This window comes from Cervus elaphus, chromosome 33, assembly GCF_910594005.1.
Source record: "Cervus elaphus chromosome 33, mCerEla1.1, whole genome shotgun sequence".
NCBI lineage: Eukaryota > Metazoa > Chordata > Mammalia > Artiodactyla > Cervidae > Cervus > Cervus elaphus.
Genome location: NC_057847.1, coordinates 3,770,184 through 3,783,861, shown reverse-complemented (window position 1 = coordinate 3,783,861; position 13,678 = coordinate 3,770,184). Strand labels below are relative to the sequence as shown.

The window sequence follows — 13,678 nt, the reverse complement described above, 5'->3', positions numbered from 1 at the left end:
TTAATTGTACAGTGAAGAAGGGGCACCTTGCTGGTTCTTTTCAACCTATGAAAACTGCTAGCCCCAGAGGTTCTGAATGTGATTTTCAAGTTTGAAGCCTTAGCACTTGTTCTCTAAATATGCAATTCTGTGACTATTTTGATTGACATTTTTATAAAAAACTGGTATCCTTTTGGTCAGATAGAAGTTTAGTGACTCCTGTGAAAGTGAAGTCGCTCAGTCGTGTCCGACTCTTTGTGACCCCATGGACAGTAGCCTGCACCAGGCTCCTCCATTCATGGGATTTTCTAGGCAAGAGTACTGGAGTGGGTTGCCATTTCCTTCTCCAGGGAATCTTCCTGACCCAGGGATCGAACCCAGGTCTGCCGCTTTGTAGACTCCTGTGAGGGTCTGTTAATTCAGGCCGTTGGGACCACGTTTAGCAGTGTTCTGTGAGTTATTAACTCAAGGATGTTGCTGCTGCATGGTTTTGAGAAATGGGAAGAGGAAGCTGTCCAGACATACTTTGCCTTCATTCACAGCCTTCCACTCTTGAGACCGCCTGCTCCTACTTTTGTCTGCCGTGTCAGTGCTGCTCTGTCAGCGTGCTCTTTCCCTGAAGGCAGCGCCTTGTCGTCGAGGGGGCTGGGCCTGCTCTGACCTCCTCTGATGGGTCCTTCTTGGCCCTGAGCATGGCGTCTGGTGTTGGTGGTGAATAGCCACTCTGCCGTAATAACAGTGCTTCCATCTGTGACTGGTCGCAAACGCGTCCACCAGGCGCCGCTGTCTCATTTCCTTCTCTGATTAGGAGCTGTTACTGAGCCGTCTTCTGGGAGTGTCAGTGCATGGTTGCTTGGTTAGAAGTTGGTGCCTTTTGTAATTACCGTTTTCTTCATAATTAAAGAAAATGTTTTGCCACCTTATTGTGGTATAATTGATGTACAGTTAAGTACACATATTTAAAGCTTCAGTGTGATGGATTTTTATATGTATATAATTGTGAAACCATCACTTTCCTTTTTTATCTCTCTTAAATGCTGCTAGGTGAGCAGCTAGAGAGAGGGACTTAACTGCTCTTGTCTTTAAAATTGCTTTTCCAGATCCTGAAAGTCTGTTTATTCTCCTCTCTTTTAACCCAGAATTGGTATTAAAGCTTGGTGTCTTCAAATTTTGGCATTGTTTTTACTTATATCATATTTAATGAATTTCAAAATACTGGGTTAGCCAAAAAGTTTTTTTTTTTCTGTTTCCCCATAAGGTAAGTTCTAGGAGCACTTAGTTGTTTTTAACTTCATTCAAAACAATTTTGTTAGATTGTATTGTGACAGCTATCATATCAGCATACATTTTTTAAAAAGCTTATCAAAATTGGTGAATTTTTCTATAGCCATTTTATTATTGAAGATGGTAGGGAAAAAAGCAACATTTTTGGCATATCGTGCTTCATTATTTCAAGAAAGGTAAAAACGCAACTGAAGTGCAAAAAAAGACTTGTGCAGTATATGGAAAAGGTGCTGTGACTGATCGAATGTGTCCGAAGTGGTTTGTGAAATTTCAGGGTAGTTTCTCGGTGGACAGTGCTCCATGGCCAGGTCTAACAGTGGAAGTTGATAGCAGTCAAACTGAGACATTGAGAGCAATGAACATCATGCTACTCAGGAGACAGCCAACATATCTGAATCAAGCATTGACAATCATTTGCACCAGCTTGGTTATGTTCATCTCTTTGATGTTTGGGTCCCACATAAGATAAAAAACCTCTTGACTATATTTCCACATGTGATTCTCTACTTAAACATAATGAAAACATTCCGTCTTTTGTTTTAAAAACAATTGTGATGGGCAATAAAAAGTGGATACTGTACAGTAATGTGGAACGGAAGAGATTGTGGGGCAAGTGAAATGAACCATCACCAACCGTATGCCAAAGGCCGGTCTTCATCCAAAGAAGGTGATGTTGTATGGTGGGACTGGAAGGGAGTCCTCTGTTACGGACTCCTTTTAGAAAACCAAACAATTCCAACACGTACTGCTCCCAGCTAGACCAGCTGAAAGCAGCACTTGACAAAAAGTGCCCAGGACGAGGCAACAGAAAATGCATGATCTTCCATCAGGACAATGCAAGACCACACGTTTCTCTGATGACCAGGTAAAAATTGTTACAGCTTGACTGGGAAGTGCTGACTCATCCACCAGATTCACCAGGCATTACGCCTTTGGATTTCCATTTATTTTGGTCTTTACAAAATTCTCTCTCTTGAAAAAATTTCAGTTCCCTGGAAGACTATAAAAGGTACCTGGGACAGTTCTTTGCTGAGAAAGGTATAAAGCTTTGGGAAAATGGAATTATGAAGTTGCCTGAAAAATAGCAGAAGGTAGTGGAACAAAACAGTGGCTCTATTCCTGTGAATGAGAAATGGTTTCCCAGACTTTTTAGAAAGCACTTTTATTGAGATACAATTTGCAGATGAGCCATCCTTAAAAGTGCAGAGTTTGGTGTGTTTAGACACGTGTACAGATTGTACACAGAAGTGTGACACCACTGCACTTGAGTGTTCCCGTGGAAGCTGCCCTCATGCCCTCTGACCCCTGGGTACCACTCACTGGTTTTCTGTGTGGATTATGTTGGTCTCTCTTGGAGTTTCATGTCATGTGTCACTTTGTCTGACATCTTTTACTTATTTTCTTTTTTTGAGATCTATCCCATGTAATTAATATGTGTACCAGCACTTCTACCCTTTTGGTTGTTGAGTAGTATTTCATTGTTTGGTTGTACCACAGTTTGCTGATGGGCTTCAGTTTAGTTCAGTCGCTCAGTCCTGTCCAGCTCTTTGTGACTCATGGGGACTGCAGCACGCCAGGCTTCCCTGTCCATCACCAGCCCCCGGAGCTTGCTCAGATTCATGTCCATTGAGTGGGTGATGCCATCCAACCATCTCGTCCTCTGTCGTCCCCTTCTCCTCCTGCCTTCAATCTTTTCCAGTGAGTCAGTTCTTTGCATCAAGTGGCCAAAGTATTGGAGCTTTAGCTTCAGCATCAGTCCTTCCAATGAATATTCAGGACTGATTTCCTTTAGGATGGACTGGTTAGATCTCCTTGCAGTCCAAGGGACTCTCAAGAGGCTTCTCCAGCACCACACTTCAAAGACATCAATTCTTCAGTGCTCATCCTTCTTTATTGTCCAATTCTCACATCCATACATGACTACTGGAAAAACCACAGCTTTGACTAGATGGACCTTTGATGGCAAAGTAATGTCTCTGCTTTTTAATATGCTGTCTAGGTTGGTCATAACTTTTCTTCCAAGGAGCAAGTGTCTTTTGTTTTCATGGCTGCAGTCACCATCTGCAGTGATTTTGGAGCCCCCAAAAATAAAGCCTGTCACTGTTTCCCCATCTGTTTGCCATTAAGTGATGGGACCAGATGCCTTGATCTTAGTTTTCTGAATGTTGAGTTTTAAGCCAACTTTTTCACTCTTCTCTTTCACTTTCATCAAGATGCTCTTTAGTTCTTTTTTGCTATCTGGTGTCATCTGTATACCTGAAGTTATTGATATTTTTCCTGGCAATCTTGATTCCAGCTTGTGTTTCATCCAGTCCAGCATTCCTCATGATGTACTCTGTGTATAAGTTAAATAAGCAGGGTGACAATATATATAGCCTTGACATACTCCTTTCCTGATTTAGAACCATTCTGTTGTTCCATGTCCAGTTCTAACTATTGCTTCTTGTCCTGCATACAGATTTCTCAGGAGGCAGGTCAGGTGGTCTGGTATTTCCATCTCTAAGAATTTTCCACAGCTTGTTGTGATCCACACAGTCAAAGGCTTTGGCATAATCAATAAAACAGAAGTAGATATTTTCCTGGAACTCTCTTGCTTTTTTGATGATCCAGAGGATGTTGGCAATTTAATCTCTGGTTCCTTTGCCTTTTCTAAATCCAGCTCCAACATCTGGAAGTTCACGGTTCACGTACTGTTGAAGCCTGACTTGGAGAATTTTGAGTATTACTTTGCTAGTATCTGAGATGAGTGCATTTGTGCGGTAGTTTGGGCAGTCTTTGGCATTGCCTTTCTTTGGGATTGGAATGAAAACTGACCTTTTCCAGTTCTGTGGCCACTGCTGAGTTTCCCAAATTTGCTGGCATATTGAGTGCAGCACTTTCACAGCATCATCTTTTAGAATTTGAAATAACTCAACTGGAATTCCATCACATCCACTAGCTTTGTTGGGCTTAGTCTGTATGAATAAATTTGCTGTGAATGTAAAAGCTCAGAGACCCTTTCTTACCTTCCCTGGAGAAAAACTGTTCTCTGTTGGGATGGGGAGTAAGGAAGGGGAGCCAGGCGGCTTACAGCTTACCAGATAGATTCTCAACCAGTCTTCCAGATTGTGGTTCTTCATCACTTCCTGGAAACAGGTGCTGACAGTTTCTAAGTCTTGTGTGTGTGTGCTTGGTCGCTCAGGTGTGTCTGACTCTTTGCTACCCCATGGACTGTAGCCCACCTGGCCCCTCTGTCCATGGGATTCTCCAGGCAAGAACACTGTGTGGGCTGCCCTGCCCTCCTCCAGGGGGTCTAGGTCTTGGGGAGGGGCTTTTCTGCTGTCAGGCTGCTGCTTGACCCTCTTCACTGCTGGCTAAAAGTGTAGCTTTTCTGAGTTTGCTAAGTCATTTTCCATTTCTGCTTCTTAAAGGTTCTAAGATTTTTAGATTCCAAAATGTCTTTTCTTCCCTTCTTATCTTTATGGCTTTATGTCTTTTTATTTATTAATCTGCTTTATTGTAATTTTGGGTGGGGACAAAGGCAAGATTATGTGTTCAACTGCTACCTTAGACCCAGGAGTCTTTACCATAAAACCCTACTGTTTGACAAGTTTTTCCTTTTATTTTTGCTGCAATTAACAACACTGGGGATGAGCATGCTTACCATTGAGACTGTTTAAATCTATGCTTATTTCTTTTTTAATGTGAAACAATTCACCATTTTTAAAGGTTATATTCCATTTCTAGTTACTGTGAAATGTTGGCTGTATTCCCTGTGTGTCCTTGTAGATTACTTTATACACAACAGTTCATACCTCTGCAGTCCCCTTCTGCTATGCTGTCCCCTCCTCCCTCTCCTCCCCAGTGAGGCACTGGTGCTGTATCTGTGAGTCTGGTTTATCAGTTGTATTCACTAGTTTGTATTTTTTAAGATTCCACATATAAGTGATATCATGCAGTTTGTCTAAACATCATACCCTCCAAGTCCATCCGTGCTGTTGCAAACGACAAAATTTTATCCTTTTTTTAATGGTTGAGTAATACTTCATTGTGTGCCTGCATATGTGTGTGTGTGTGTGTGTGTGTGTGCATTTAATACATCTTCATCTGTTGATGGACACTTAGTTTGCTTTCATATCTTGACAGTTGTAAATAATTCTGCTATGAAAATTGGGATCCATGTATCTTTTCAAATTAGTGTTTTCATTTTCTTTGGCACAATACCCAACAGTGAAATTGTTGGTTTATTTGGTTGGTCTGTTTTTAGTTTTTTAAGACACTTCCATACTGTCCTAGGGGCTACACCAGTTTTCATTCTTACCAGCTGTGTACAAGGATTCCCTTTCCTCCACATGTTCACCAACATTTGTTATTTATGTTCTTAATTTATTAATAGCCTTTTTCACAGGTGTGAGGCAATACCTCATTGCGGTTTTGATTGGCATTTGCCTGGACAGAGGAGCCTCTTGGGCTATAGTCCATGGGGGCTCAGAGTCTGACACAGCTTGGCGATCGAACAACAATGACACTTGTGGTGATAGAGCTTCTCAGGGGGCTCAGTGGTAAACATTCCGCCTGCCAAGCAGGAGACCTGGGTGTGATCCCTGAGTTGGGAAGATCCCTTGGAGAAGGGAATGGCAACCCACTCCAGTATACTTGGCCTGGGACATTCCATGGGCAGAGAAGCCTGGAGGGCTACAGTCCATGGGGTCGCAAAGAGTCGGACACGACTGAGCGACTGAATATCAACAGTGACAGCAGAGACTCGCTGTGTTGAGCATCTTTTCATGTGCTTCCTTCTTTAAGCAAATTTCTAGAAACAGATGGTGGGCTTAAAAGACACACATACTTTTAATGCCACATTGTGCTCCAGGAATGGCATGCTAATACATATTCCGACAAGATGGGTGTTTCTTTCCTGTTCTGTGTGAATATATACTCAGCAAATGTTCTCCCTTGCCTCCATCCCACCCCACACACATCCTTGCACGTCAAGTTTAAGAAATGCAGCCAGATTGTAGTGGAGGTATCCAGTATGCCTGCTCCTTGCCGCACACCTGCTCCCTCCCTGGGCCAGGTCATGTGTGGGTCTGAATTAAGGCTTTGGACTTTTGTTTCAGGTTACACTCCTGGCACACCTTACAAAGTGTCCTGTTCCCCCACCAGCGGGGCAGTGCCGCCGTACTCCTCCTCCCCCAACCCTTACCAGACTGCCGTGTACCCCGTGCGAAGTGCCTACCCCCAGCAGAGCCCGTATGCACAGGTAGGCCTGGGGTGCGCTGTGGGTGTCAGGAGGGGTCTCCTGGTCACTGTGTGTGGGGATGGATTGGCTCCTCGGGGCTCCGACCCAGAGTGTGGGACCCTGTGACATTTGTCTCTCTTCTTTCCCCAGCAAGGCACGTACTACACCCAGCCCCTGTATGCAGCACCCCCTCACGTCATCCACCACACCACAGTGGTGCAGCCCAACGGCATGCCAGCAACGGTGTACCCTGCTCCCATCCCTCCGCCAAGAGGCAACGGGGTCACCATGGGCATGGTGGCGGGGACCACTATGGCCATGTCAGCGGGTGAGTCCTTGGCCCCGGGGTGCCTCCTCTGCAATAGCCTGAGGGCTGGGGGAAGGGAGAGGTCATCAGAACTCTGACCCTTGGCTTTGACTTTTCATTGCTAGAGTTGTGTGAAAGGACATCTGATCCTTTGGGAGGAAATGGCATGTTATCTTTTTCTTTACTTCCTCTCCTTTCTTTTCCCTTCTCCTTCAGTTGAGTTTGAGTGTGGGGTTTAGAACCATGAGCCAAGTACCTTTTCCATAGACATGACTGGGTAGCCCTCTCCAGATTTGATGAACTGAGGTACCTGGCTGTAGGGACAAGGAGTGGCCAAATCCCTGTGGTGAGCACGTTAAAGCTTGAGCAGAAGTGGGGGTATTCTGTGATCTGGGGGTCTGACCCTCTTGGTCCTTCCCTTTGGTGTGGGCTACCAGTGCAGGCCAGGTTGTCTTAATGGGGATGTTCTCATGAATTGCAGAAAGCCAGTCTTGTGTTCACAGAGCTGAGAGCTGCTTATAGAAATCCTTTGGCATACACGTAGACTATTTCCAAGGCTTCTTCTAGGTCAGGAAAATAAACCAAAGAGAGAAGAGATCCATGGCTTGGACTGACCTATCTCCATGGAATCTTGGAGCATCTGAGGGCTTGGTTAAATGTCTAGGAGTGAGGTCACCTCCTGTGGGAATGTAAGTTACCTGTGCAGGGGGGCCAGGTACACACAGCACACTGGATTGCCCATGGCTGCGATTTTTAAAGAAATACATGGTTTCCTCTTTGTTTTGTAGACTTTACTTGAGCATAAGGAAAATGTCAGAGAGGAAGGTGGTTCAGGATACCGTGTATGTTTCTGCTCAGAGTCTCTTATTTTATTTGGTTTTCCCACACTTACCCCAGAGGCCAAGGAGAGTCTGGCACAGATAGAAACTAAGTGTTTGAGGCACATGGAGAGAGGGGTTGGCAGGCCCTGGTGTGGGTGCACGCAGGGAGCAGGGGGCTGAGCAGCTGTCGGGTGAGGCTGTGAGGTTTCAGGTGGTGCTTGGCTATAAGTGGACACAGATAGCTGCTGAGTTTTCTGTATTTATAGGGAAAATAAGCTTAGCTTAAGGTACTCAGAAGTTTGCACAGTTGGGAAATCTCCCTGCTTCCCTCCCTCCTTCCCAGTTGTTTATTACCATCTTAACCATTTCCAAGTGTAGAGGTCGGTGGTGTTATCACACTGTTGTGTCACATCTCTGGAGCTTTTCATCTTGCAGAACTGAAGCCCTATAAATCAAGCACCTCTCCCTTTCCTCTGTTCCAGACCCTGGCAACCACCATTCTCCTTTCTGTACCATCCATCTGACTCCACTAGGGACCTCATATAAGTGGACTCAGGCAGTGTTTGTCTTTTGTGACTGGTTTATTTCACTGAGCATAATGTCCTCAAGGTTCATCCATATTGTAGGATGTGACAAATCTCCTTCCTTTTTAAGACTAAATAATATTTTTGTTTTGTTTTTATTATCTCATCTGCAGAAATAATTCAGTATATTTGTGTGAAGGGGAGGCACAGAGGCTTCTGCAAACGTGCCGTCAGTGAGCTTGCTGTTTATACAGCCTTGACTTGTGTATGATCAGGATTTCTGAGAGCACTGTGGGTCACAGCCATCCCCCTTCCTGTCTGCCTCTCTCCTTGCCACGAGGGTCGGGCAGGAGTGCTCTTTGTTGGGGGTACTGGGGCAAGGGGCGTGCTGCCCTCCACTGAGATGCTTGCTCTTCCCTCTAGGTACCCTGCTGACTGCCCACTCCCCAACTCCTGTTGCTCCCCACCCTGTCACTGTGCCCACGTATCGGGCCCCAGGAACGCCCACCTACAGCTATGTGCCCCCTCAGTGGTGATCACCCTGCAAACGTAAGTGACCAATGAAGCCCAGGCCTAGCTTTGTGACTAAAGTGCATTCTTTTAAAGTGGAGAGTGGGAGGGAGATCTATGACAATTTAAGCAGTGATAAGGAAAATGATACCTGATGATTCGTAGGCAGTGCCACGTTTAACTTTTCGTCTTTATTGGGACTCTACAAAGAAAGGAAGGAAGAGGAGACCATTTGAGTTCTTGCTGTGACCCCTGCACTATGTTCCTTACCTGGGCTGTGCTCTGGTCTCCCGCCCGCCTCCTGTCGGAAGTAGGATCCCAGCTGTAACTGGGAGTTCCTCAGAAGCCAGGCAGTCACCTCCTTTGCTGCTGCCCGCTCTTGTCGTAGTGGATTGCCTTCTCCTCCGGTGGAAGCAGCTCCTTTTCAGAGCAGTGGCGCTGGAGGAGCTGTGTGTGACTGTGTGTCCGTCTTTCTCCCCGCCCTCAGGTTTGCGGATGGAGCTGTGCAGTCACATCATGGAGGTCCCACAGCTGGTGCTGCAGGCCTTGTGCCTCCAACCAGGACTTTCTTCGTAATGCTCTCGACACTTAGCTAAACACTGCTGCAGCCAGCCCAGCAGGTCCCCGCGCCCTCCGTCTCCAGCTGACTCTTTGGGTTCGTCTTACAGCAGATCCTGTTTGGTGGGCTGACAGGCAACTTTTTAGCTAACTGTAACGATAAAAGGGAGTATTAATCTATCCTGAATCATATGTAGTTGAATGCATGTTAAAAAAAAACAAAACACAAAAACAAAGCTTGCTCAATCTACCTGCAGTGACTGATGCAGAACCATCATATGCAAAATCCAAAGGAATGGAAAAGTATTTTACAACTTGTATCACTAACGCACTGTTGTAATGTATGCAAAGTCTTAAAGTTATAAGTGTTAAAGTGAATTTCTTCATAGAGCATCTGAGATCTCTTCGATGATTTTTCAGCCTTTTGGGGTTGATGTGGGTTGCCAGTTGGATACGTGGACTTCGACTTTCCAGCCATCTGTTCCTTTGACGCTGACCACAGTGAGAGAGAGTTGCAGGCGCGGGGAGAGTGTGGGGAGGCCCAACGCTGCTTGGGGTGCAGTCAGGTGAATGGCTTTCTTTCCATTTAGGCTTGTGGGGTCTGTGTGATGTGGGTGTTCTTAGGGATTACCACGAAAGACGAGAGTAGGGTTCCAGTACAGTAGGTGATAGAACAGCAAAGCCGTTTTCTCTAAATGCTCTCTAAACTTTTGTTACAAGTCACTTACAGATGGATACGATGTTTTCTATATCTTTATTGGAAAAGTCCTGTGTAGAGCTTAAATTATTTTCCTGGGATGGAAGATATGTGAAAGAGAAACAGCCACAGTTGGAGGAGGTATTGGCCTCTCCTTTATTTAGCTTAGGAAAAGTTACTCCTATTTTTTTTTCCCCCTGAGAAATGTTTTAGTAACCTGAAAACATATGTAGGAATTGCTGTTCTCCCTCCCACAGAGAAGGGCAAAGATATCAACTGTGTGTTAGGAAGAAAGCTGTACATTTTAAGAACTATTAAAAGGGAACAAAAGTTTGATACTGATGGTTTCTTGTAGAGAGGCAGGGCTGTAGCTGTCTTCGGGCCCCCCAATTGATGGGGCTTGTCCTGAGACCATTTGGAGGGGATTGTGGAGATGGGTACGGGAGGTGTGAGGGGAGTGACTGTGGCCTGTCATCTGAGAGCCCCTTCGACCATCTCTTCTTGTGGCTGAGGATACTTGGCACAAAGCAAGTGTGGACAGCAAAGGGCCAGGCAACATTGAAATATGTTTGCCAGTCAGAATAGGTTTGCCTGTTATTATGGAAAGGATTTTGTGTTTAAAGTCTGAATATTGTACATAAGAAGCCAAGAGGATGTTTTTTTGTTTTTTTTTTTTTTTTTGCTTAAATGTGCCCAACCCGTATTGATGGTTGTGTGTGTCTGTCCTCAGAGGAGGTGGGGATGGCGAGGCTCTGTTGCCTTTCAGCAGCCTGCCGGGGGTGGGGGTGCCCCTGCCCCACCCCGTCGTCGTCTCGAGTGCTGTGGGGCGTGGCTGGGAGGGGACCTTAACTCTTCTTACGGCCCTGGCAGCTGGTCAGGGCTCTGGCACTGGGCTGGCATTCAGCCCTGGTTGGTGAGTGGGACAGCTGACCGCCCAGCCTTTGGTAACCATATTTTCTATAGTAAGTATTCATCATAATTTTCTTTTTCACGTTTTATTTTATAAAAAGTTTAGGAATATTTTTGCATGGATCATTGTAAACAGAAGATTTATTTCTACTGTCTGTAACATAGTATGTTTACTGATAAGTACTTTAAATTGGAGAGCACTTAACCCACCTTTGTGTGTGTGTGTGTGTGTGTGTGTGTGTCTGTGTGTGCAGCAGTTATTTACCCCAGGCACACCATGTCCACTTCAACTCTTTGTTGGTTATTCTCTTTGTTTAGTGGGTGGTTGGTAATGTTCTAATGGCTCCAGGGCAGAACTGATCCAGTAGTAGAGAAGTGGGTCTCCCCAGTTTAGTGTAGTAACTGAGTTTTGTATAACTTTTTAAAAGTCCCAGTCTCTCTCTCTCTCTCTCTCTCTCACACACACACACACACACACACACACACACACACACGGGTTAGAGTCATTTGAATTCAGGAGGAAGTTATGAGGAGTTACATAGGCTGTTTCTTCAGGATTGTCTGAGACACACAGGCTGAGTGTTTTCATGAGCACTGAATTAAGTGGTGTTTTTAAGAGAAAAAAAAAAAGAGTGGGTTGTGTTTTCTCCCCATTTACATCAACTTAAAAATACTTTGCCCCCTTTAATTTCTAAAAAATCTTACTTCCCTTTTGTGACGTTGAGCTGGGAAACTTCATCAAATACTTCTGCATTATGGAATACCTATGTGTGGAAATCTTTTCAATTTTGAAACTGTCAGGGCATCAGTTATCAAATATGAAAGGTAGAGCGTGTCTAGCAGGTGAGAATCTGGACATAATGAATAGTAACAAAACTATCATATGTTGTAATTTTAGCAGCATTTAGTTCCAGTAAAATTAAGGAATAGAGCTTCTGTTATAAAATGCATAATTTGATATCCTAAGCACAATAGTATATTCAGAGAAATTTTGCATTTTTCGTATGTGACATTCTTAATTTGAGAGTCTTTCAGCTAAATTACAGTTATTTTAGAAATTGAGACAGGCGAGTAAAGGAATTAATTCTGTAAACAGATACCATCATGGGTATTTTTTAAAAATTTTGTCCTACAGCCCTTCTCTAAGGTTAAGGAGATGTTTCTTTTGTTTGGATCTGGGCCGGGTGACTGAACGTTTTCTGATGAGTGACGGTCCCATCAGCTTGCTCTCTCTGAGGAGTGCGGCCAGCATCAGGGCCAGGGCCACTCATGGTAACAAGCACAGAGGCGCTTCAGGATCTTCCATCTTCTCTGAACATTTTTGTTGGTTTGGTTACTAGGCCTCCCAGTTACATCACGTGACTGTTTCTTGAGCGCTATGCAAATGTAGTGTTTATAGGAGCCAAGGGTGGTCCTGAGCCTCGGGCTGGGAACCTGGTCGGTGTGTGCCCCCCTCCCAGACTGGGCTGTCAGTGCTTCCCCCTCCGCTGGCGTTGGCACTTCACACACAGGAAGAGGATCTGGGGGCTCGGGGTGTGCCCGTCCCGCAGTGCTGTCCTGCCAGAGGGTGGTGAGAGCATAGCTGACCCTGGATGCATCCATGTTGGGGCCTGCTGTTAAAGAAGGAGACCCAGACTTCTTCACCTGGACTTGGCAGACATATGGAAACAGTATTACTGTGACCAGTTGGGCCACCTTCTCCCTATCTGGCAGCTAACGGCTTGACGCCCCAGTTCTTGCCAGCCTGGGCATCTCCCAGACAGGACAGGACACCTGTCTGACATCCTCTGGCCATGCAAGGGCAGGCTTAAGGATGTGGGGCTTGAGGCGGGGACAGCTTCTGGTTCTTCTCTTGGTGCTTTCTAAGGAGGGGGTGTGTCTTTAGAGGGGAATGGTTGGCATAGGGGAACGGTGGCCAGCGTGACTCCCTGTCTACCACATTTCAAATGTTGGCATGTTTTTTTCTCCTGAGCTGTTTAGTACTCAGCCTGAGCTTTCTGCAAGGAGCCTGCAGATGACATGCTGCAGAGGAGGGTCTGATCTTTTTCAGGTAGAAAGTTGCAGAGTTGATGTTTCAGAGGATTTGTCTCTTTCCCTACCCTATTGACTTGAAGAACAGAAAACCTCTGCTGTAATCTTACCTGAATCCCCAGGACCAACCTCCAGTCACTTGGGACAGAGACAGGAAAGTCTGGCACCCCTGTGCAGGGAACCTGCAGTGAGCACGGGAAGACTGTGCTTCCAGGACGCAGGTGTTGAGAGATGATGAGGGTCTGACCTTGGCCTCCTGAGCCCTGTTGGTCTCCTGTAGGTCTTCGTGCAGACCAGTGGTTAGTAGAAGGCCAGCTCTCCTGTGTTCCTGGGGGGTTGCTGTGATGCCACTCAAGGGAGACCCAAGGGAGCCACTGTTACTGACTAGGAAACGGTTGTTGTTGTTGTTGTTTTTTTTAATGAGTTTTGAATACTGTTTTTTTAGACCATTCTCTTAGTACTTTTTACAAACTTAAGTCAGCATTGTCTTCCAGTGTTAAAGGCACCCCCCGCCTTTGCATTGAACTAAGGTGTCAATCAATACAAAGGAATGGAACATCCATCCTGAGCCAATTCCATTATGTGTAAATTCTTACTATTTTAATTTTTTATGCAATCTGATGAGTAGATGAGCTCAGATTTAAAATTCTTAAAAGCACGTTTACTGTAAATTGTTATGTATTAATACTGCAGTTTTCAATAAAGATTGACTTGTGTTGCATATTGTGATTTTCATGCTTTTTCCTTATAGGGTTTGCCTCCAGGTGGCTTGGCCTGGATGGGAGGTGGTGTAGCATCTCTCACCTTAGAAAATCCAGGGGTTTCAGGCTCAGCCCC

General features: G+C 45.2%; 1 protein-coding gene across 1 annotated transcript in view; it reads left to right on the top strand.

Annotated features, from left to right (window-relative positions):
- FAM168B (family with sequence similarity 168 member B) overlaps positions 1-13,562 on the top strand; it is a 39,148-nt gene extending 25,586 nt beyond the window's left edge. Inside the window, exons 4-7 of the mRNA XM_043894095.1 lie at positions 6,363-6,505; positions 6,635-6,812; positions 8,560-8,685; positions 9,134-13,562. Coding sequence (XP_043750030.1) covers positions 6,363-6,505; positions 6,635-6,812; positions 8,560-8,672 — 434 coding nt within the window. The 3' untranslated portion in view covers positions 8,673-8,685; positions 9,134-13,562. The remainder of the gene's footprint in view (positions 1-6,362; positions 6,506-6,634; positions 6,813-8,559; positions 8,686-9,133) is intronic.
- The last annotated feature ends 116 nt before the right edge of the window (positions 13,563-13,678 follow it).